The following is a 23,896-nucleotide window of genomic DNA, read 5'->3' as shown; positions in this document are numbered from 1 at the left end:
ATGTTGGGAACTGATTTGGCCAAATTTAAGATGTTATGAAATTTAATCTGCTTCATTTACTCAAAGGGGTTGGGGGTCAGGGAGGCTGAAAGTTCCCCACCCCCCAGCCTGCTTATCTTTTTAAAGTCCCATTCACCACCTGCATGCAGTTGCTTCTTTGCCTAATCTGCCCTTTCAGACCTTTTTTTAAATGACTTTTTCATGAGACTTGAGTAGGGTTACCTCTGCAATGTGATGATATCATACCATCAAGCTGCCAAACAGATTTGCCTTTGTGATGATGTCACTAAGCCACATCAGATGGACGGGAAGACGCTATGGTTGCCAAATTTCAAAAAGTGAAAATCCGGACACAAAAGTTGTTAGGCTTCCTCCCTCCGCCCCCAAGATTGCTGTATTCTGGCTATGTCTGGGAAATTCCGGATGTATGGCAACCGTAACAAAGCAATGCTTCATTTCCAGGAGTCTCTGGGCTGCATCTAGCTTCCCACAAGGCAACACATGTCTGGGTTCCATGAGGGTGGCCTGCGTAAGGGCTTAGCGCCTTAGACGGACTTGACCCACAGGCCTTCCAGTAGCATGGCTAGATTCCTCTTCATTCATTGAGCCCTGTGAAAACCAAAGACCTCCATGGGCGCAAGTTACCTTCCCTGGTCCACCTTTCTGCAATGACTGGCCATGGACCTTGCCTGCCTTGGTATAAACCAACCCTTCGCTTGGGCAGCTAAGCACCTTCCCACATTGCTGGAAACCACAGGAGAGGAGAGAGCTCTCTTTTGCTCGGGTCCTGCTTGCTTGTTTTGCACAGGTGTGTGGGTGGCAACTGTATGAACAGGGTGCTGGAGTAAATGGGGGGCCACTGGCCTGATCCAGCAGGCTCTTCTTAGCTTCTTATGTACATTTTGCACACATATCCCTGCCTTTCCTTCTTCTATGCCCTATATGCCTTTTATCAGGCCTGCTGTGGTGGGCTTCTCTCTCCTCGCCTGCCTGGACTGGGTTTTTTTTTGGAATTGACCTCAGCCTGTTTCTTTGGGGGAGGGATGTAGAGGGGAGGGGAGCATTGGTGTAGCAGGAGCAGGGTAGCTGCCCCCCCCCCAAATCAAGTAAATAAATAAAAATACTTAACTCACTGACCAATTGCATCACATATAACTTGGTTCTGGCCCCGTTAACATAAAGCCTGCCCCCCCAACAAACAAACAAACAAACAAACGCTGGCTACACCCATGGAGGGGAGGGTGGAACACCTGCTTTGCATTCCTGGTTCTATTCCTGTGGTGTCTGCAGGTATTTTCAATTTTTTTATTTCTATATTTATTTTTTTATTACACCGCCCTTCATCCGTAGACCTTAGGGCGGTTCGCGACATAGGGTAGGATTGGGAAAGGCTCCCACCTGAAAAGTCACTGCCGGTCCGTGTTGACAGTACTGAGCTAAGTGGACCAGTGAACTAGCTTGACTATCCTCTCTGTATGTGTCTCCAACCTTATTCTTTGCCTTGCCCCATCGGTCTGATGCCTTGGCCCAACCTGTTCTCAGCAAAAATCCCAACCCTGCCAAGGTCCCCCGTACCCTTTCCCCACTTGACCTTGTGGGCAGGGGGTGGGCAGACCCTTCCGGTATATGACAGCACCCACCTCCTAGGAAATATGATGAAACCAAGCCGTAGTCTTTATTGGAGGCAGAGCAGAACAAAGATGACGTCTGCTATTGCCGAGGGGGAAAAAACGGAAGGCAATTAACTCTGGCGACGCCATTGGCTGTTTGCCTGATGAAAATGGCACCTTGCCTGAGCGTTCTATAAATCACAGGTTCCATTTGGGAAGGAGCTTTCCGTGGTAATTAATGAGCCAGTATGAAGACATTAAATGTGGAGTGTGCGGTGATAGGCTGGCTTGTCATTCATCGGTGTGTCATCTTCCTCTTACTTGGATATCCACCAAAGAACAAAGGGCAAAATCCTTGTAGACCCCGGAGCAAGGCTGCTATCTCTTGATAGCAGCGAACGAAGCAATTCTTGGAAAATAACAAAGCTGGGTTAGACATTGAGTGAGCTAATTGCAAGGATGCCGTCGCAAACGCATTCTGAAAGCTTGCGGTCTATTATTGGAGATGATTGCTTTGTGGACTTGTGAGGATTGACAATGTAAAGTTAATTTGCCCCTCCCATTTAAAATTCATTAGGCTTGATTGGGAACCAGGAAGGGTTTTGATGGCGTTATCGACGGGCATGTGCAAAATTAAATGTGTCTTTCCTGGAGGTGCCGTGCCTTGTAACCGTTAGGGAAACCTTTGCCAACCTGGTGCCCTTCGGATATTTGGGGCTACAAATCCCATTGGGTCCAGGCTACAAGAAGTGGTGGGAATCAGGTCTACACTCTCTAAAGTTTAAGAAAGGCAAGAGCCACAGCTCTGCGGCAGAGCATGTGCTTTGTATGCAGAAGGTCCCAGGTTCAAAACCTGGCATCTCTAGTTGGGCTGGGAGAGACCCCGGGGGGGGGGGCACCGATACTGATGGAACAATGGCAAGATTTGGAATAAGGTATCTTCCCATGTTCCTAATCTAATATCAGAAGAAGAGCCTGGTTCATCAGACCAGTGACCCATCTAGTCCTGTTTTTAGTAAGATTGCCTACTGACTGATAATCCTGCTTGATTCATTTTGTTGGGGTGGTATTTTTTAATGGGTTTTATTGTAAACTGCCTTCAGGTGCTTTTGTAATAGGTGATGATATATAAATATTTCAATAAATATGCTCGTATTATAAAATGGTGAAAGCAGTTGGGGGTGGGCAGGAATAGAGCCTTTTTAGCCTGTTTTGCTCAGGTCTTGGACCTCGTCTCGATGATGTTGAAGAAGAAGACGATGAAGATGAAGAAGTGTTAGCATTTCAACCCCTCTTGGAAAACATGCAAAGGCATGTTTTCTTTGCGTGGAAGGACAGAGAACAGCAAAAGGAGTCTAGTTGGCTTTTAAAAAAATCCCGCCGTTTTATTATATTCAAATCCTTCTTTTCTCTTCCCTTTCAACACTAGGGAGTCCGGCCTGCCCCCTCCCCCCTCCCCCTATTCCCCGGACTCTGGGAGAATAAATGGGCGGCGCTGTCGTTCACACTTGGCTACGCATAGAGAAGGGAGTATTCAGAGCCGGGCTCTGGGGTCTGGCAGTGGCAGCTTTGGACAATAGCATCATTAGACACGGAGAGCGAGTCTCCAGTTTGCCGCCACTGAGCTTCCCTGAATAGCCAGCAGCCCCTTGTTCTGGGAGTGGAGCCTTTTGGTGGGGGGCTGGGGTTGAGTGATGGAGGAGAGGTCTATTTTATCAAAGGGGGGGGATGCAAAAGGAAGATACAATGTCACTTTCTGAATGCCCTTAAAGCTTTGTAAAAACCATCGGGATTGTCAAAGCAGAGGGTCGCAGAAGGAAGAGGACAAAGCCTCTCCCCACCCTTCTCCTCCGTCCCCAAACTCTTTCCCTCCCTTTCATCTCCCAACTGCTTTCACATCCTAAGGTTCCAGAGTGTGAAGGGGGGAACTGTATTAAATCACTTCTTCCCCCACCTTCCTCCGATAAGGGGTGCATACAAACCATATATTTAAAGCACGGTAAAGGTAAAGGTAAAGGGACCCCTGACCATTAGGTCCAGTCGTGACCGACTCTGTGGTTGCGGCGCTCATCTCGCTTTATTGGCCGAGGGAGCCGGTGTACAGCTTCCAGGTCATGTGGCCAGCATGACAAAGCCGCTTCTGGCGAACCAGAGCAGCACACGGAAACGCCGTTTACCTTCCTGCCGGAGTGGTACCTATTTATCTACTTGCACTTTGACATGCTTTCAAACTGCTAGGTTGGCAGGAGCAGGGACCGAGCAACGGGAGCTCACCCTGTTGCGGGGATTCGAACTGCCGACCTTCTGATCAGCAAGCCCTAGGCTCTGTGGTTTAACCCACAGCACATTACCCCCCAGGATAATCCAGAGGACTGTAATTCACCCCTGAGAGAACTACAGCCCCCAGCCCCCATAGCAAACTAAAGTTCTTGAGATTCTTGAGTGGGTGTGCTTTGCCTGAAGCCCTGGAGAGCTACCGCCAGTCAGTGTAAACAACAGTGAGCTTGATGTATAAGGCAGTCAATGTCCAGACTCTCCGTAGCTTGGGTTGACCTCGTGGCTTGTGGGTCAGGCTGCAAGATTCATGGCATGGCCGGCTCTACCGCTAGGCAGACTGAGGCAGTCACCTCATGTGACAGAAACTGGGGCTGGAGCAGCACTCTTCTCCTACCAGCCATTCCTCTTGACCCCCTGATCATGCTTGTGTATTGGAGATCAGAGCTATGCGGGCCTGTCATGGACCCTCTTGGGCCACATTTGCACCATGCATTTCAAGCTCTATGATGCCACTTTAAATAGTCAAGGCTTCCCCCCAAAGAATTCTGGGAGCTGTGGTTTGTTAAGGGTGCTGAGAGTTGTGAGAAGACGCTCATTCACCTCGCAGAACTTCAATTCCCTAAGTGGTTTGACAGTTCAATCTCTCTACATGAGGAACTTTGGGAATTGTAGCCCTGTGAGGGGATTAGAGGTTGACTAAAAACTCTCAGCACCCATAACAAGGTGCAGCTCCCAGGCTTCTTTGGGGGAAGCCATGGCTGTTAAAAATGGTGCCAGGGTGCTTTGAACATATGCTGTGATAGCGGCCCAAATTAGCCTCCTGACTTTAGGTGCATTGAAGGGATGTTATCAACGCTGACAGGGTTTGGAAGCAAGATTCAGTGGTTTATTCAGTCAAATTCAGTACATGGAGAGGGGATTCCATTTTGTCCGTTGCCTCAGGCAGCAAAATGTACTGGGCCAGCCCTGGTTCATGCTGTTATAATGTGTGTATTTGTGGAGGTGTGTTTGTGTGTGGGGGGGTAAGCCTGGCATTTTGCTATTTGAACTCAGGTCAGTTGAGGGGTGATTCTGGTTGAGTGCGAGAATGCCAACAATTTAAAGGCTCCCATGTCTGTTTAATTGGCATGTTGTATAATGATGCCTTTTGCAGAAAAGAGTTTCTCCACACATAAACACTCCTGACCAATTCTGCCATCTGGAAGGATTCCAGAGCAAATGATGCTCAGCCTCTGATCTTATAATGCTGCTAATTTAATACGACTGCAGACAAAAGTTTCCCTCCACTCGCCCTATCCTGCCCTCTACAGGAAGGCTGCATTCTCATGAACCATGAATGGCCAAGGGAGTCAGAGAGAGAGAGCACACCTTTCTTCTTTGCTGTTCACACGCAACTATTAAACATTACATTAATTCTATTGCATTTTCCAGGGTCCCCTTGGCTTCCTTGGTGGAAGAAAGGTGGGATATTCCTGAAAATAGGGCTCACAGGACAGTAACGGGATTTCAAAGACAGAAATGATGCTGTGTGTGTGTGTGTGTGTGTGTGTGTGTGTGTGTGTGTGTGATTTCTGAAATGTGGCGCTTTGTCTTGGATCTTAGGCAAGTCAATCGAAAAGTGGTGGTTTTTTGGCTCAACAACTTTCGGGGTGTCCTGGTTTTCACTTTTTGAAATATGGCAACCCTACTGAAAAAGGTGTAAGTAAGTACAGTAGTAAGTACCGTAAGTAAGTTAATAAGACATTTATACTCCTCTTATTGAGGAGGTTGGAATCATGAGAGCCAGCATGGCAAGGCATCACAGTTAAAATGTTGGACCACGGCCTGGAAGACCAGGGTTTGAATTCCCACTCAGCCATGAAGCTCACTGGGTGACCTTGGGTCAGTCACTTTCTCTCATCCTAACCTACCTCACAGGGTTGTTGTGAGGATGTGATGGGTTGGAGGGGAACCACAAGCTCCTTGGAGGAAAAGGTGGCCTAAAAATGTAAGAAATAATAAACTAAAATAAAATTGGTTCAAATTGGTCTGAGCCACAAACACATGTTTGCAGCCACAGCACAAAGTTAACGGCCGAACATTTTAGTGAACCTGGATGTAAGATCAGATCAGTGTTCCCCAATCTGGTGCCCTCAAAAACTATTTTAGACTACAGCTTCCATCAGCCCCGTGGGAGTTGTAGTCCAAAACATCTGGAGGGCATCAGATTAGGGGATGCTGGACTAGATGGACTAAGGGTAGCCAATTTGGTGCTCTCCAGATGTTGATGGACTCCCCAACTCCCATCAGCCCCGGCAGCCAGCATGGCCGATGGCCACAGGATGATGGAGAGAGCGCCATATTGGATAGACCTTTGTTCTCAGCAACTATGATGGTTGTTACATTCAATATCTGTGGTTTTCAAATTGTGTTTCAGAGGACCCTCAGGGAAGGTAATTAATGGTTGGGCAAGCTTCCCTGACATACGTATTTCCCTTCGCAGACAATCTTCTACTGGGCTGCATGCTGGAAAAGGGGTGTTGTCAGATGCCTTCTCAATTCATGAAAAGTGATTATGAAATCAATGGTCAGAGGCCTCTGAATACCAGTTGCTGAAGACTACAGGTGGGAGAGAGGGCTCTTGTGCTCAGGTCCTGCTTGCGGGTTTCCTACAGGCCACTGTGAGAACAGGATGCTGGACTAGACAGGCCACTGACCTGATCCAGCAGGCTTTTCTTGTGTTCTATGTTGTGAGGGTGCCTAGTCCCCTGGGGGACTTAAAGGGTCACTTAGCCCAGAGTCCCCTGTAACCTGGTGCCAGTTCTGTCTCTTCATCCCTCCTCTGCTGCACCTACACACACCTACACCTACACACACACCTACACCTACCTACACACACACCCCACTTTCTGTTGCTTGCAGTTGATCCCAGGGTCTGTGCTTTAATGATCCTAACAGGCCTTGGATTTACTGTGACATATTGAGTTAATGTTCCCCCTTTTTCCACACCAAATCGAGGCCAGCCTCCTCCTTATCGCTAATGCTCCGCTGAGCGAAAACAGATTGCCTCCTAATGGCTTCAATTTAGTTTTTCATGGAGTAAAGAAAATTTCATTCAATACCTGTTTTCATCTTTATTATATCAGATTTGCTGCCTCCGCTGCCGCCGCTGTCATCAGGCTCATGAGCTGGCTTGTGGTTCGATTAAGGGGGATCCGGCCAAGCTGTTTGCCTGAATAAACCTCTCATGAATATGGATGGAGCTGTGACCCGGCCCTTAAACGGGAGAGGATAGAAGGGTTTATTGCTCTGTTCGTAAGCCTTTGCATCTGTAGTGAAAGGAGACCAGTCCGCCAGAACCCACTGATATATGCTCAGTGATCAGAAAGCACTGGGCACCGGTTTGCCAGCACCAGTTAAGATCCTAGGAAGACCCTGTTGGATCAGACCAATGCATCCTGTTCTCACAGTGGCCACCCAGATGCCTGTAGGAAACCTTCAAGGAGGACCTGAGGACAAGGGCTCTTTCCCTTCCTGTGGTTTCCAGCAACTGGTATTCAGTAGCATTGCTGCCTCCAACCGTGGAAGCAGAGCACAGCCATCATGGCTAGTAGCCATTGATTTGCCTCTCCCCTGTTTGACAGGCATTGCGTGCGTTACTTATATGGTGTGGAAAGATAATCACACAAGGTACCGTAGCATTTCTGCGGTATGATCTTGAATGGGTTTAATCTTTGGGGTCAGCTTTCTCCATCTGGTGCCCTCGGGATGTTTTGAACTATAGTTCCCATCAGCTCCTGCAGTCCAAAGCCTCTGAAGAGTGTCAGCTCGGGGAAGGCTACTTTCATTGATCAACCAGTGGAGAGGTTCCGTAGCTCAGTGCAAGAGCACCTGCCTTGCAAGCAGGAGGTCCCAGGTTCAATCTCCAATAGCATCTCTAGGTAGGGCTGGGAGAGGCTCTAGACCAGGCATCCCCAAACTTCGGCCCTCCAGATGTTTTGGACTACAGTTCCCATCATCCCTGACCACTGGTCCTGTTAGCTAGGGGTCATGGGAGTTGTAGGCCAAAACATCTGGAGGGCTGCAGTTTGGGGATGCCTGCTCTAGACAACCCTGAGCTAGATGGATCAGTGCTCTGACTCGGTATAAGGCAGCTTCCTAAGTTCCTGAGAATTTAAATGGAAATGTGAGCAATTAGCAAACGCCATTCTTTTGGCCTGTTTCCAGTGAATTTCTGACACAGTCATACTGGAAATCTCATGGTAACGGCAGTGATGGGGGGACCACCACCCACCCACCACTCAGAATCTACCAGCGATGGTTTGCTGCTGGAGCCTGGGGCTGAGCTGCAAGACTCAGAATGGCTGCCTTTGCAGCTGTAAATAAAGTTTGCCAAACCCATATTTTAAAAACAAGGAGAAGAACATTTTGTAACATGGGGCATGATTTATTTATTTATTTTAAAGCCCACAAATGATCAAAAACAAAACACCCAGTTGCTTGGGCGAGGGTTGTGGCATTTCCTCCTGCATCTGACATAAAACTGTGCTTTAAAGCCACATTATAGGGTCACTGTAGAGCCTTATTTTACTTAACATCCTCATCAATGAATTATTTATGCCCTCCCGATGTTTTATTCATGATAAATATTAATACCAGTGTCTTTAAGAGGAGAGGTTATTGCTGCAATTTTACCTGGAAGAGATGATATTATTGAAATAAAGTGACAGAGATCCCATTTCTTCACTTGGGGGCTGTTTTTGTTGACAAAGCTCTCCTTCTGGTTAACCCTTTGCCAGCTGGAGGACCTCTATCCTGGGGATTCCTAGAGAGCAGTTATGCCTTCTGAACTTGAATGGTTTGGGGGTGGTTGAGGTTTGTTTTTGTTTTGCTTTGGTCCCTGCAAATCATTAATGGAGGGAATCCCCTTTTCTGGCATGCCTGCTTTGTGTTTGGACCTGGAGCCAATCCATTTAGTTCGTGGAAGTCTTTAAGCTCTGTGATGCGTTATTCATTCCTCATATGCATATAACTAATAGTTCAATCTTCCTGGGCGACCCTTTCAGTGCCAACTAGTCTGTTGGCGAACCCCAGTACATTGCTCTAGGGTGCCAACACAATTAACATGGGGCATCGTTTGGGGCCTCAGTGTTACCCTGCTTGAATATGAATGGGGTCCTTATCAAGAACACACTCAGCCCCAATGGCCCTCGCTCAGAGATACAGCATCTCTGCTTTGCATGCAGAAGGTTCAATCCCCAGTATCTCCAGGCAGAGCTAGGTGAGAACCCAGCCTGAGAGCTGCTTCCAGTCCGTGTAGACAATACAGAGCTAGAGGGACTCAGAATAACACCGTTTCCTAGGTTCCATTCCTAAATGTCCACTCGCAAAGCCCTGATCAGTTTCCATGTAACTCTAGGGTTACCCAAACAGTTCAGAAATCATTGCTAGGGGCCCTAACCCAGAAAACACTTCACTGAAATGTGTAGCGCAATGGAAATAAGCTTTAGGATAAAACTATGTCCTGGCGGATCATTTCCAGCTACCCTTGCAACTTAGATTGTAGAATTTAACAAAAACATTTACTAAGAGCACTGCTAAAAATAGAGTGATGTTTCTTATGAGCCTCGCTATTGTATAATGGTATTGAGCGCTAATACAATAAGTATGTTCCGATTGTACCTCCACTTTGGTTGGTTGCTGCTCAAAGCCCTTTTCTTAGCACAATAAAATGTAATTAGTGCTCAAGCAGCTTACATAATTTAATAAAATGCTCTCAGATGGCATTAAAATCCAGTTGAAAGCAGGGTTGTTTTGGGTTTTTTCCCCCTGTTGTTAAAAGACAGAGAAGAACAACGGTGGATCCCTTAAAAGCACAATCAGCATGTTGTATTTTCTAAACCCTCCCTATTTAGTGAGCTGAAGCTTATGACAGAGGGGCGTGAGAGGAGGGTGATATGGCCCATGTTTAATGTATGAAGTGGAATAAGAAGTCTCCCATCTGTCGGAGCCCAATGGGAGTCTGGAGATGAATGATGGATCCTTCCTGACATGTCTTTGGTTCTTTTCCTTAAAGAGATGCACATGTATTATCTTTGATGTGTGTTGAAGGAAGGAGATTGAGGTGTGAGTGTGTGTGTGTGTGTGTTAATGTGCAGCCAAGGAGGCATTTTGTGTTAAGGGGAGGCTGGCAGGGGGGGCGAGGATAAGGCACAGTTTAAATATGGGCTTTTTGTTTTGGAGTTACGAGCACGGATGAAAATATCCTGGAAAAGGATATTGCGGAGTTGGAAAAGGTTCAGGAAAAAGAGCAACCAGAATGATCAAGGAGATGGAACAACTGAGGTTGCAGCGTTCGGGGCTTTTCAGCTTAGGGGAAAATTGAGCAACAGGAGACATTATAGTGATCCATGAATTGATGTGTGGTGTAGAGAAAGTGGATAGAGACCAGTTTATTCCCCTTCTCTCATCATACTTGAACTTGGGGACATCCAGTGAAGCTGAATGTTGAAGGACTGAGAGCAAATGAAAGAACTCATTTGCACAGCATGTTGTTAAAGTGTGGAACTCACTCCCGCAGGAGGCCGTAATGGCCACCAACTTGGAACAGCTTTAAATGAGGATTAGACAAATTCCCAGAGGAGGAGAGGGCTATCGATGGCTGCTAGTTACGATTGCTACACTCTTCCTCCATGGTTGGAGGCAGTAATGCTTCTGCGAATCACAAGAGGTGAGATTTCTCTTGTGATTGATTCCTGCTTGCTGGCTTCTCATTGTTGGGTCGCTGTGAGAACAGGTTGCTGAACTAAATTGGCCTGATACAGCAGGCTCTTTTTATTTTCCATGTCCTGGCCCCAGAGCAGGAATCTTCCTGAGAATCCCCATAGCAGGAATCCCTGAGCAGATTTAGCTAGTGGGAACATCTGGAACGCAGCAGCTTGGCAAAGATGGACATAGGTTGCAATTTTTGGAGTCGTGGGTTGCTCTTGACAGTAGCCGCGCCAGAATTTGAAATACAGAATTACCGGTAACTGTCAGCTCGCATTTCTTAGCGCAGAAAGTATTGATCTGATGTGTAGAGATCTTTCCTATTCTACTTAATTCAAGAGGCTTCTGGAAGCTTCTCTGTGTGAAGGAAACAAGCAGAAGGTTCATGATATTTGAGTTATTCCTTCAGAGAAACTGAGTAAAACTGTCTTAAACTGGTTCTGTTATCTCTTTCAGTCAAGGTCATGCTGACTATAAAAGTAGGGCCAGAAGGAGCCTAGGTTTCACTTTAGCTTTCAGCCTCTCTTCCTTCTGGTATGGTGTTCTGTACATGGTTAGTGTTAAGATTTAGACTTATTGTAAGTTATTGTAAGTTTAAGTTAAGTCTGCTGCAGCTGGATTTCTTATTGTTTTGTTGTTTAGTCGTGTCCGACTCTTCATGACCCCATGGACCAGAGCACGCCAGGCACTCCTGTCTTCCTCTGCCTCCATTTCTTATGGACAGTGCCAATCCTGAATGTATTGGATTTGTGACCATTATGCTGATTTGCCTTCAGTAGCAGTAAAGCTCTGCTGGATGAAATACAATTGTCTCTGATCAATTTTTTGGGAATCCTACAAAGTTTTTCCTCTGGTCTATACATTGGAGTTCTGCTCTGGATCAATATTGAGTAGAATTCCACGACATTTCCCCCCCAAATTTTCATTTCAACTTTCCCCTTCCTTTTCCCTTTCAGCTATGTCCGACTTCCACATCCACCCCCAGAGTGCAGTGGTGGAAGAAGGCGGCGTGGCCAGGTTTCAGTGCCAGATCCATGGCTTGCCAGAGCCTGTGATCATGTGGCAGAAGAACCATCTCCCCATCAATACAGAAAACGACAGGTAAGGACAGTGGGTCCAAACACTGCCCTATTCAGAAACACCTTGCAGGTTGAAAGTTCTTCATATCTACTATGGAACCTCTCGTTTATTTATACCACAAGATTTATATACCGCTTGATTGTAATGAAACTTCAAGGTGGTTTACAAAAAGGATAAAACAACTGAATTAGCAGTAAAATAAATTCAGTTAGAAACAGCTATAGAATCCAAAAATCCAAAATTAAGTATCCAAAAGTTAATTAAAATTCACAATAAGCTGAAATCCAGATTAAAACACATTCCAACATCCTCCATGTCTGGATAGGCTTGCCTGAACTAAAATGTTCTCAGCAGGTGCTCAAAAGGGTACAGTGAAGCACTTGCCTGACGCCAATCAGCAGGGAGTTCCAAAGTGGAGCTGCCGCCGCACTAAAATATGGATTTCTTAAAAACCCTTCCAAGTAGTTGGGGCCAACTTGGGGAGGTAGATCCAATTGGCCTGGTCCTTGACCTCAAAGGGGGCCTCCGATTTAGACACCTATTAATCTTTTGGCATCTGATAAGCTTCACAACTTTTTTTCATGTGCATTGGACGAAAATGTGACAAAGCTCTCTCAGCTTAGAGCTACAAATTTAAGCAAGTAAGAGATGTGATTTGTTAAAAGGGATTTTTTTGTTACCTGTTAATAGATTTTAAAGAATTAAAATTAAAATGTTCATGAATACCAATAGAAATATATTTGATGTTACAAGATTAGACTGTGATGAATGTGTGCTCTCAGATCAACTATTCTATAAACAAACCAGTCACCCTTGTTCTTCTTTTTGGAGGGAGGTGTGCCTTATTTTGTTTTCATGGGTTGTCCTTAAAAAAAATTTTTTTGTGTAGCTAGGGTCCCCCAAAGCTCGAAGTGACATGAGCCTCTCTGGACCCATGACAAGGCCTGGATGCAGCAGAGGATTCTGGGAAATGTTTTTGGGAATCCTGTGCTTGCCATTGTCTGGACAGAATGGACCTCAGCATTGAACTGAGACTGCGCTCCAGAACATGCCTGACATCCCCCTCTGTTGCCGAGCCTTTCAAGAAAATACTGTGATCGGCAAGCTAACTTTCAGGGAAGATAGACAGCTGGCAAACCCCTGATAAGCTTCTCCGAAGCTGCAGGCTTTGAAAACCAGTGTTCCAGAATAATAGCAGCGCTAAGCTTGATATTATAACTAAGCAAGGGAACTTTCCTATTCATAACCCACCTCCACTCACCTGCCCCCCAACCAGTTGCAAAGGCAATTAAACTGGTAAGTGAAAAACACCCCGTGATAATCCCAGGGTGTGTGTCTGCACATTTGAAACGAAGCTGATTCGGGGCAGAGAAAAGGAAGTAACTTCTTCGCACAGCGCAAAGTGGAATTTGCTCCCCAAAGAGGCAGCGACATTCACTGAACTGGAGGGCTTGTAAAGGGGGTTAAGGTCATTCCCTGGAGGAGAATTAGCCACAGTGACTATGTTCTGCCTCCCCTGTCAGAAGCAGCAAGCCTCTTGAACGTCCACTGCTGGGAATAGCAGGTGACAGGCAGTGCTGTGGTGCTCAGGTCTTGCTTGCAGGCTTTTCCATGGTTTGCTGCCATGAGAACAGGATGCTGGACTAGATGAGACTTGATCTGGCGAGGCTCTTTTTGTGCTCATAGAACCAAGTGTCCTCATTCGGTGCACATTCACAGAACAAATTTTGCAAATCAGGTTTGTGTTTGTTGGCTTGGTATGGCTGCAGGGTCGCACCATTGGCTGCTTGCCTTTTTCCCACTTATCAATTCATTCCTTAGTTATTTGTTAATTTTTCAGTCCATTTATTTCCATCAACAACCCAAATCATGGGAGTAGCCAGAGGGGTAGGGAGTGGCAGCTACCCCCCCAAAAATCAATAAAAATCAGTAAAAATACATAGCTAACTGAGGTTCTGCCCCACCCTAACAAAAATCCTGGCTACACCCATGCCCCAAATTGATTGCTTTATAGCAGCGCCTTCAAAGTAGCTTGCAAATATTAAAATGTTGCTGCTGCTGCTGTTTACCTGCTTACTGTTTACCTGTTTACTCTTAAGGTTCCAAGGAAGTTCATAGCAATTAAAATACAGTAGTACCTTGGGTTACAAACGCTTCAGGTTACAGACTCCGCTAACCCAGAAATAGTACCTCGGGTTAAGAACTTTGCTTCAGGATGAGAGCAGAAATCGTGCTCCAGTGGCGCGGCAGCAGCAGGAGGCCCCATTAGCTAAAGTGGTGCTTCAGGTTAAGAACAGTTTCAGGTTAAGAACGGACCTCTGGAACGAATTAAGTTCTTAACCTGAGGTACCACTGTACAATATTAAAAACAATTCAAACAGTTCACAGACATAAGGTGGATCCTAAAAATATACATAAAGGTAAAGGGACCCCTGACCATTAGGTCCAGTCGCAGACGACTCTGGGGTTGCAGCACTCATCTCGTTTTACTGGCCGAGGGAGCAGACTTTTGTCCGCAGACAGTTTTTTTGGGTCATGTGGCCAGCATTACTAAGCTGCTTCTGGCGAACCAGAGCAGTGCACGGAAACGCCATTTACCTTCCCACTGGAGCGGTACCTATTTATCTACTTGCACTTTGACGTCCTTTTGAGCTGCTAGGTTGGGCAGGAGCAGGAGCCGGGCAACAGGAGCTCACTCCATCGTGGGGATTTGAACCGCCGACCTTAGACCACATCGCCACCCGCATCCAAAAATACACATATTGGATGTCAAACGCCAGAGTAAAGAGCTGCATCCATAAAATACATACACAGATGTATAGAGTATCATCAAAACAATCCATTTTTCATTCAGCTAATGCTTACCACATACAGAAAATAGTATTTTAGTTCAGTTCTGAAGGGGAAAAACTATTTACAGTACTACCAACAACTGAATACTGGAAAGCTGGAAAAGCGGAGAATCATAAAACCATCTATGAGATCAGGTATACCAAGTGATTGTTCATCTCTTTCTTTCGCTGATCATTTATCATTATGCCCCTCAGGCAACTGCTTGGAAGCAGAGTGCATATGCAGGCAAATAGCGGGCAGGATGCTGAGGTGGCAGAATGGACTACAGCACTACGTACTGCAGCTGTTGGATGCCAACTGTGAATGGTCCACCATGTGAAAACCAAAGTAAATAAATCCCTCTGCAGTCAGAAAACTAACATAACGGGGTTCTTTGCTGGATGTGCTAGATTTCTACTTGCAAGGATCCTTAACAAAAACATAAGGAAGAAGTCAAAACATCACCAGCCACCTGCAGTTTGGAGTGGCATGCTTTGCCACCTCATTCTGGAGCAGGCCTTTAACTCTCTAAATACCCATGTACCCGTTACTATGCTGAAAACCTCCCTCCCTTTCTTTCCCTTGCATTTTCTTCCTCCTTTAGGTACACGCTGTTGCCCAAGGGCGTTTTGCAGATTACTGGACTGCGAGCTGAAGACACTGGGATCTTCCACTGTGTTGCCACCAACATTGCCAGTGTGAAGTTCAGCAGGGGAGCCAGGCTCACTGTGTCAGGTTGGTGTGTTTGTGGGGCAGAAGCAGGTGGTTCGTCCCACTGATTTCCTACCAGGCCAGCCTATTAATGCGACTCATTTGGCTGCAGTAAGACCGGTGCTTGGAATGGTGTTGGACGCCATGTGCTGGCTGAGGCTGTTGGGAATGCAAAACACCTGGAGGGCACCGGTTAGGGGACTATTGAGAAGATAGAGCTTACCTTCACACAGCCCCTTTTTTTACCCTCCCTGCCCGCTGTGCCCACTGTGCTTGTCAACCTGTCAAAAGTCCTGAAACAACAACCATGTCCGGATTCTGCAGTGCAGGTGCATAGAGCTGTTTTGCCAGGGGCAAGCAGTAGATGGTTGACATTCCTTGAACACATTGCTCCGTAAAGCCGGCTGCTTCTCAGCAGGGGATGTGAAATTCTGCAGCCAGAATCCTACCCGAGAGCCCTGAATTTGCGCAAAGTGCTTCGTTGGAAATTCAGAGACCATTTCCTCAAGTGGAGCAGAGAGGAGAAGGGAGCAAAGTGGTTGGGGTGGCCCATCTTTTCTCATGCCCAAAACACCGCAGACTGGTGGTACCCGAAGGCCATTTCTCTGCAGAACCCAACAGTCCTGGCTCCTGCTCATCACACATAGGCAAAGGCTCTTAACGTACAAGTAAGAAAGATACCTTAATTTGGGCAAGTAAAAGGTGAAGGTTCAGCAGCAGACACAGAGTCCCAGAGTTCAGGGTATTTAGAACTGGCCAAAAGCAATGAAAATGTCCCAACACTTTCTGCATCCTGACCACCAAGCTTTTAAAGATGATGCATGACATGCTCCCTCATGAGACCCTCTCGCTTTGCAGGAATGTTGGGCTTGCAAATGCACTCTTCTTCTGAACCCCCAAGACCCTTGCTTGTGCCCAACCTGGCCAACTGTTGGTCCTGAGCCTGGCAGGATGCTAAATATTCTCCTTTTTTGCCCCCCAATTTTTTTTATTCATTTTATAACAACACATAATAGAACAATAAACACAATACATAGAACAATAAACACAATACAGCACATCGAAACAAACATACAAAAGAAAAAAATCTGTACTTTCCAATCTTGTCGTTTTCTAACCATTTTAACATGACTTCCTCAGATCCCTCCCATCTGTGCTTCATTTTAATTCATCTTTAGTAACTTCTATATTTTAACTCTTATTTCATAGTATCTATTTTACTTCGCCTTATTTCTATAAATTCATCCTTTATATCATCACCTCATATTGTTTTCATCCTAAAACCATAATTTCTAAAACTGCAACCTATAATACTTCCAAATCTATCTCAAGCAATCAGATATTACAATATTTCTTTAAATATTCTTTAAATTTCTTCCAGTCTGGCCCTATTCTCCAAAAGGACACATTAGATTTTTTTCTGGCCCTCTCTTGAAAGCTGCTTTCCCCACCTCCCTTCAGCCTTGACACCCACTTTGCAAATGGCTGTTCACACACCTGCTTACCAGCATGTCCTGGAAACCAGCCTTCGGAGGAGGAATGAGTCAAAATGTCCATCTCTGGTCTGCAACAAAACTGACCTCCAGGCAAAAACAGCATTCCTTTCATAGCACTGCCTGCTTTTTGGTGATGAGCAGAACCTGAGCAAGCAGGTCTCCCAACAGATTAATCTTGGTGATCCCAAGGGGGAGCTGTCCAGGGTGGCAAGTGGCTTGGTGTCAGGGGAGAGGGACCTACCTCAGTGATAGAACATCTGCTTTGCATACAGAAGTACCCAGGTTCAATCCTTGACGTCTCCAGATAGGGGTTGGAAAAAAGTCTTACCTGAATCCTTGGAGAGCTGCTATCAGTTCAGGGCTGAGCTAGGTGGTCTGACTCAGTATAAGGCAGCATGCAGTGTAGGATTTAGAGGGCATAGGAAGGACTGGTTTAATTTTTTAAAAATAGTTATTTATTTATTTATTTATTTATTGCATTTAAACGCCACCTTTGTCTTCCAAGGATCTAAAAGGTGGTATACATAGAATCATAGAGTTGGAAGAGACCACAAGGGCCATCCAGTCCAATCCCCTGCCAAGCAGGAAATGCCATCAAAGCATTCCTGACAGATGGCTGTCAAGCCTCCACTTAAAGACCTCCATGGTTCTTCTTCTTCCCATTTCATCACCATAACAACCCTATGAGGTAGGTTAGGCTAAGAGATGGGATGCTGAGTGGCCCAGAGTCACTCAGTGAGCTTCATGGCTGAGTGGGGATTTGAACCCTGCTCTCACCACGTCCCAGTCCAACACTAACCATTATTATGCCACACTGGCTTTTTTAAAAGATTGTATAATAAACCAGTCGTGCCTCGTGGCTTTACCTTGAAACCCTTGAGGACACCTGAGCACGGGAGCCAAGCCTAGTGAACTACCGTGGGTGTTTTGGGCGTTTCAGCTTCCAGATCATTGCTGCTTTAAGGTGGGATTGAATCGCATCCCAGCAAATTCAGGTTGCCGAAGTATAGTTGAAAGGGAGGTCTTGTGCAACAAACATGCTTCCCCAAATTATCAGGCTTTATGCAGCGAGGGAAGCGACAGGGCAGTGCACTGAAAATTGTGGAATTACACTTGCTTTGATGCAAGGTTGTGTAACCTCCCCACAAACAAATCAGAATCATTAAATAGCCAGTGTTGTCTAATTTCCCTGCTCGATAAACAGGTTGCCTGGAAGTGCCCCCTTCAGCTGTAGAAGAGAATAGCACCATGTGGCATCTGCTCCTGTGACTGGCAGGCAGCATGAGGCTTCCTGATTGGCCAAGCCTGGTATAAATTCCAGGAGTCAGCCCCTTGTGCTCTTTCCTGGTCAAGAGAACCTTCTCCCTGCGGGATTTCAGCCTCTGCAGTGAGTGGGAAGGCACATCCTGGCAATGCGGGTTTGGGGCATGGCTGCCTTCTCATAAGAGCACTAGGAACTGCTTGCCATTGAGTCAGGCCATTGGCTCGGCTAGTTCAGTACTGTGTCTACACTGACCGGCAGAAGCACGCCATGGTTTCAGGTAGGGAGCTCTCCCATCCCTACCTGGGGATCGAACCTGGGACCTTCTGCAGACAAAGCAGATCCTTTACCACTGAGCTGAGGCTGTGCTCTAGCCTTGACGTGACACAGCACACCTGAAACCTTACGCGCGGAGCCTCTGCCCCAGGAATGAGGTGTATATATACACATACAGATGCACCTTCTCAATTTCAGAATGTCTCATGTTAACGCTTGGTCTGCCATGCACAGGTTCTCATGCTCCCGTGTACAAGGATCCCATGATTCTCGTGGGACCAGAGAACCTGACCTTAACTGTGCATCAGACCGCCATCCTGGAATGCATTGCAACTGGAAACCCCAGGCCTATCGTCTCCTGGAGTCGACTTGGTAAGTGACCAGAGGTTACCCTCGTTTCAGAATCCATACACAAGAAAGGAGAGCTTTGCTATTACTTCAGTGCGGGCGAAGTTACACGCAGTATATTATAGTTGCTACTAGGTAGGAATTTGGTTTGAGGGTATGAAGACCCTTGTGAGCTGGAAGAAGTTGCTAGTTTTGCGCGTAAAGCTGGTAGCGTTGGAAGGGACCCAGAGGGTCATCTCGTTCAACCCCCTGCAATGCTTTTGTCATCTGTTTCTTGTGGTTTTCTCACATCCGCTTCTCTATGTCCCTGAAATGCATTTAAAGCACGTTGCTTCCTCCACGGAATCCTGGGAAATGTAGTTTGCCACTCCCACAGGCATACAATTCTGAGCACCCTTAATAAACCACAGTTCCCAGGATTCTTTGAGGAAAGCCACGTTCCTTAAACGTAGCATAAACATGTTCATCGGAGCCAGCAGGATCAGATGTTCCTTGGCTCTCCATAGGAGAGCGAATTCACCCTTTCATTTTCAGTGCTAAAGCTCTCTCTGCTAGTTAATGAGATTCTAGCTTCTAATCCCTCACGGCTGGTTGGTGAGCTATGGAGGCCCTGCTGATCCCAGGACTGCTGGAGCAGAGTGGGGTCACTGCCTCCGTCAACCATAGCCAAGCAAGAAGCTTTAAACGCGCGCGCGCGCGCACACACACACACACACACGCCAGGTCACATCAATGTGCTCTGTTTGTTGTGCTTTGCTGCCCTGACCACAGCAATGCAGCTTGCTTTAAATACCTTTTGCCACCTTGACTGCACCATACAAATATTAAACATCTTCTTTCTCTACAACAGCATTAAAAAAATTAATATGATGTATATATCTGAAGTTGAGAGAAGGAACTGCTGCAAAAGTTGTGAGAGGCACAGATTGAAATTATTAAATGGACAGCATTTTTGAAGGATGCTGTGAATTACAAAAAGAACTTAATAGAAATGGAACCAGTAGTTAGGTTTCAGCGAAAGGCGGGAAAGCCTTATCCCCCCCCCCAGCCTGAGGGGTATAATCCCCCATGGGCAACCTCCCAGGAGCCACATTTATATAAGTTTAATATGAAAGAAAAATCTCCAAGAGGTGTATGAAACCCAGTATATAAAACCAGCCATTTAAATTGTGGTTTTTATGTTGTATTAATAAGCAATATAGAAGTGCTCATCCTCACATTGTTCCAATAATAGATAAAAGCGTCCAGTGTGACCAAATTCAGTGGTCACGGTAAACCTGGGCATATAACTATACCTTTAAAATACAGGCAATGACCAATTTATGTGCATCCAATGGATGTGCAACCGTGCATGTGCGGATCGCGGCAACCCGGAAGTGGCCGGAAAAGGGGGTGGGACAAAAGGGGGTGGAGTGGGCTTACGCTCCTCTTGGGAAAAGAGGAGGATTATGTGGCCTTGTGAAAACTGCAAAGTTTGGGAGAAGTATATAAAAAGTGAAAAACTGTTTATGCCTGAAGTACATTGATGCTTTGAAGATTGGTATCGGCTTTGAAGCCGTCTTTAAACAGTATTCATTGGAACTTAAGTTTGTGCCTGTATTATATTTGATGACGACTGAAGTTGAAAGCTAAAATCTGTTCAGGGCTGCCTTTGAAAGAGAGTTTGGGTTTGGCATAAGAGAAGCATATCTCCTCATCCCATTTCTGGTCCCTTAGAGTGAGCCTGGTTGTTCTAGGGGAAACGGTGCCTTTCTAGATTAAGAGAGAGAGAGAGAGAGAGAGAGAGAGAGAGAGAGAGTTCCAGGCTCCTTTGCATCGTAAATACCAGATGGACCCAGGGTGTAATTTGCTCTTGTGTTTCTGCAACCCAGATGGCCGACCGATTGGCGTTGAAGGAATTCAGGTCCTTGGGACAGGAAACCTGATGATCTCTGACCTCACTGTGCAGCATTCTGGGATATATGTGTGCGCAGCCAATAAGCCCGGCACGAGGGTGAGGCGGACAGCCCAAGGAAGGTTGGTGGTGCAAGGTAAGCCGATCAGGATCAGGATCCCTCAATTGCTAAGACACCAAATGACTGTTTTCACAAGTGAAGCAAAGTGTAAATGGTGCCCTTGGATTTCCTTCAACTAGAACAGAAGAGTGACATTGACTAGCATGTACACTCAGTTTTTTTAAAATGGTCTCTTTCACTTCCTATACTTCATTAGCAACATTTTACAAGCAGCACATTTCAAGTTAAGAGTGTTCCTGGCGTCACATGAGGAAATGTCCAGTGCCTACTTCCTCGCCATGAATGGATTTTTCATTTTTAAAAATAGTATAACTGTGTCCTGGAAATTTCTTCTTCTGATCACCTAAACAGGGTTGCAGCTGAAAATGTGGTGATAGTAACAAGGGAGTGATGAGGGAGCCTAAATGTATTTATTATTATTTTTGTTTTGTTTAAAGGATCATTTATATGTTGTTGTTGTTGTTTAGTCGTTTAGTCGTGTCCGACTCTTCGTGACCCCATGGACCATAGCACGCCAGGCACTCCTGTCTTGCACTGCCTCCCGCAGTTTGGTCAAACTCATGTTCGTAGCTTCGAGAACACTGTCCAACCATCTCGTCCTCTGTCGTCCCCTTCTCCTAGTGCCCTCAATCTTTCCCAACATCAGGGTCTTTTCCAAGGATTCTTCTCTTCTCATGAGGTGGCCAAAGTATTGGAGCCTCAGCTTCACGATCTGTCCTTCCAGGGAGCACTCAGGGCTGATTTCCTGAAGAATGGATAGGTTTGATCTTCTTGCAGTCCATGGGACTCTCAAGAGTCTCCTCCAGCACCATAATTCAAAAGCATCAATTCTTCGGCGATCAGCCTTCTTTATGGTCCAGCTCTCACTTCCATACATCACAACTGGGAAAACCATAGCTTTAACTATACGGACCTTTGTCGGCAAGGTGATGTCTCTGCTTTTTAAGATGCTGTCTAGGTTTGTCATTGCTTTTCTCCCAAGAAGCAGGCGTCTTTTAATTTCGTGACTGCTGTCACCATCTGCAGTGATCAAGGAGCCCAAGAAGGTGAAATCTCTCACTGCCTCCATTTCTTCCCCTTCTATTTGCCAGGAGGTGATGGGACCAGTGGCCATGATCTTGGTTTTTTTGATGTTGAGCTTCAGACCATATTTTGCGCTCTCCTCTTTCACCCTCATTAAAAGGTTCTTTAATTCCTCCTCGCTTTCTGCCATCAAGGTTGTGTCATCTGCATATCTGAGGTTGTTGATATTTCTTCCAGCAATCTTAATTCCGGCTTGGGATTCATCTAGTCCAGCCTTTCGCATGATGAATTCTGCATATAAGTTAAATAAGCAGGGAGACAATATACAACCTTGTCGTACTCCTTTCCCAATTTTGAACCACTCAGTTGTTCCATATCCAGTTCTGACTGTAGCTTCTTGTCCCACATAGAGATTTCTCAGGAGACAGATGAGGTGATCAGGCACTCCCATTTCTTTAAGAACTTGCCATAGTTTGCTGTGGTCGACACAGTCAAAGGCTTTTGCATAGTCAATGAAGCAGAAGTAGACGTTTTTCTGGAACTCTCTAGCTTTCTCCATAATCCAGCGCATGTTTGCTATTTGGTCTCTGGTTCCTCTGCCTTTTCGAAATCCAGCTTGCACTTCTGGGAGTTCTCGGTCCACATACTGCTTAAGCCTGCCTTGTAGAATTTTAAGCATAACCTTGCTAGCGTGTGAAATGAGCGCAATTGTGCGGTAGTTGGAGCATTCTTTGGCACTGCCCTTCTTTGGAATTGGGATGTAGACTGATCTTCTCCAATCCTCTGGCCATTGCTGAGTTTTCCAAACTTGCTGGCATATTGGGTGTAGCACCTTAACAGCATCATCTTTTAAAATTTTAAATAGTTCAGCTGGAATATCATCACTTCCACTGGCCTTGTTCATTTATATACCACTTATTAATCCTCAAAACCTCTAAGTAGTTTTGCATAAAACTAAAATTACTTATAAAAATAGCCAGTAAAAAACCTTAGCCTAAGATTTACGTATTTATTTTTCAAAATAAAATCAGTTTCAAAACCTACATTGTAAAATAAAACTACACAGTGAAATTCATGCCAAACTTACATGTCTGGGTAAGGCTTGCTTTAAAGCAGGCATCCCCAAAATTCGGCCCTCCAGATGTTTTGGACTACAATTCCCATCTTCCCCGGCCACTGGTCCTGTTAGCTAGGGATCATGGGAGTTGTAGGCCAAAACATCTGGAGGGCCGCAGTTTGGGGATGCCTGCTTTAAAGAAATACTTGTGGCAGGTGGTGAAAAGAAATGCAGCGAATGTGCCTCCCTTCAATGTAAATAGGCAGGGAGTTCCAACATTCACGGGGTGCCACAGTGAAAGATTGCTTGCTTGCAAGCGCAGAGCAAACATTATGCGGCACTTGAAAAATGCCACTTCCACGGACCAAAACAGTTAAGTGGGCAAGGTGATCCTTCAAGCAAACTGTTCCCAAGCTGTTATATACTAAGAGTAACACCTGGAATTCACCTAGTAACAAATCAGTGGCCGGTGCAATTTTCTGAAGAGAAGTCTAAAATGCTGGCAGGGCCTTACTTTTGTCAGCAATCGTGTTGCAGCATTCAGCACCGATTTGCAATTTCAGGACCAAGTGCTGGGCCTCTTGCCCCATCCCTTTAACCTGCAAGATTTGGCTTGGCCAAATACCTTCAACAGTCTGGCATTGTTCTGTACTCTTTGACCAGAGAGCACTGAGGTTGATGTTCTGCAGAGCAATTGGATAGGAAAGGACAACCAAAATGATCGAGGGGAGGGAACGATATCGCCATGAAGAAAGCTCACAGCATTTGGGACTTTTTAGGTTCAAGAAAAGGCAAATGAGGCATGACAAGGTTTGGTTTAAAAAATAAATAAATCATGCATGGCCTGAAGAAAGCAGAGATAGAATAGTTTTTCTCCCTCTCTCATAATGCTAGAATTCAAGTCAGGGGCATCCAATGAAGTCGAATGTTGGAAGATTCAGGACAGAATCTCAGATTAACTCAGATTAGACAAATTCATGGAGGAGAAGGCTACCAATGGCTACTGGCCATGATGACCATGATGACTGTTCTCTACCTCCACATTTAGAGCCAGTAATGCTTCTGAATACCAGTTTCTGGAAACCTCAGCAGGGGGGAAGTATGCTACAGTGCTCAAATCCTACTTGCAGGTTTCTGGCTGGCCACTGTGAGAGCAGGAGGCT

At 45.8% G+C, this 23,896-nt stretch overlaps 1 protein-coding gene across 1 annotated transcript in view; it reads left to right on the top strand.

Annotated features, from left to right (window-relative positions):
• The window catches only part of IGDCC3 (immunoglobulin superfamily DCC subclass member 3), a 108,109-nt gene that overhangs the window by 56,243 nt on the left and 27,970 nt on the right, over nucleotides 1-23,896 (top strand). Inside the window, exons 6-9 of the mRNA XM_088657250.1 lie at nucleotides 11,591-11,735; nucleotides 15,151-15,281; nucleotides 18,525-18,662; nucleotides 20,510-20,668. Coding sequence (XP_088513376.1) covers nucleotides 11,591-11,735; nucleotides 15,151-15,281; nucleotides 18,525-18,662; nucleotides 20,510-20,668 — 573 coding nt within the window. The remainder of the gene's footprint in view (nucleotides 1-11,590; nucleotides 11,736-15,150; nucleotides 15,282-18,524; nucleotides 18,663-20,509; nucleotides 20,669-23,896) is intronic.

This window comes from Zootoca vivipara, chromosome 13 (assembly GCF_965207765.1).
Source record: "Zootoca vivipara chromosome 13, rZooViv2.hap1.1, whole genome shotgun sequence".
Lineage (NCBI taxonomy): Eukaryota > Metazoa > Chordata > Lepidosauria > Squamata > Lacertidae > Zootoca > Zootoca vivipara.
This window is presented reverse-complemented; position numbering and strand designations above follow the sequence as displayed.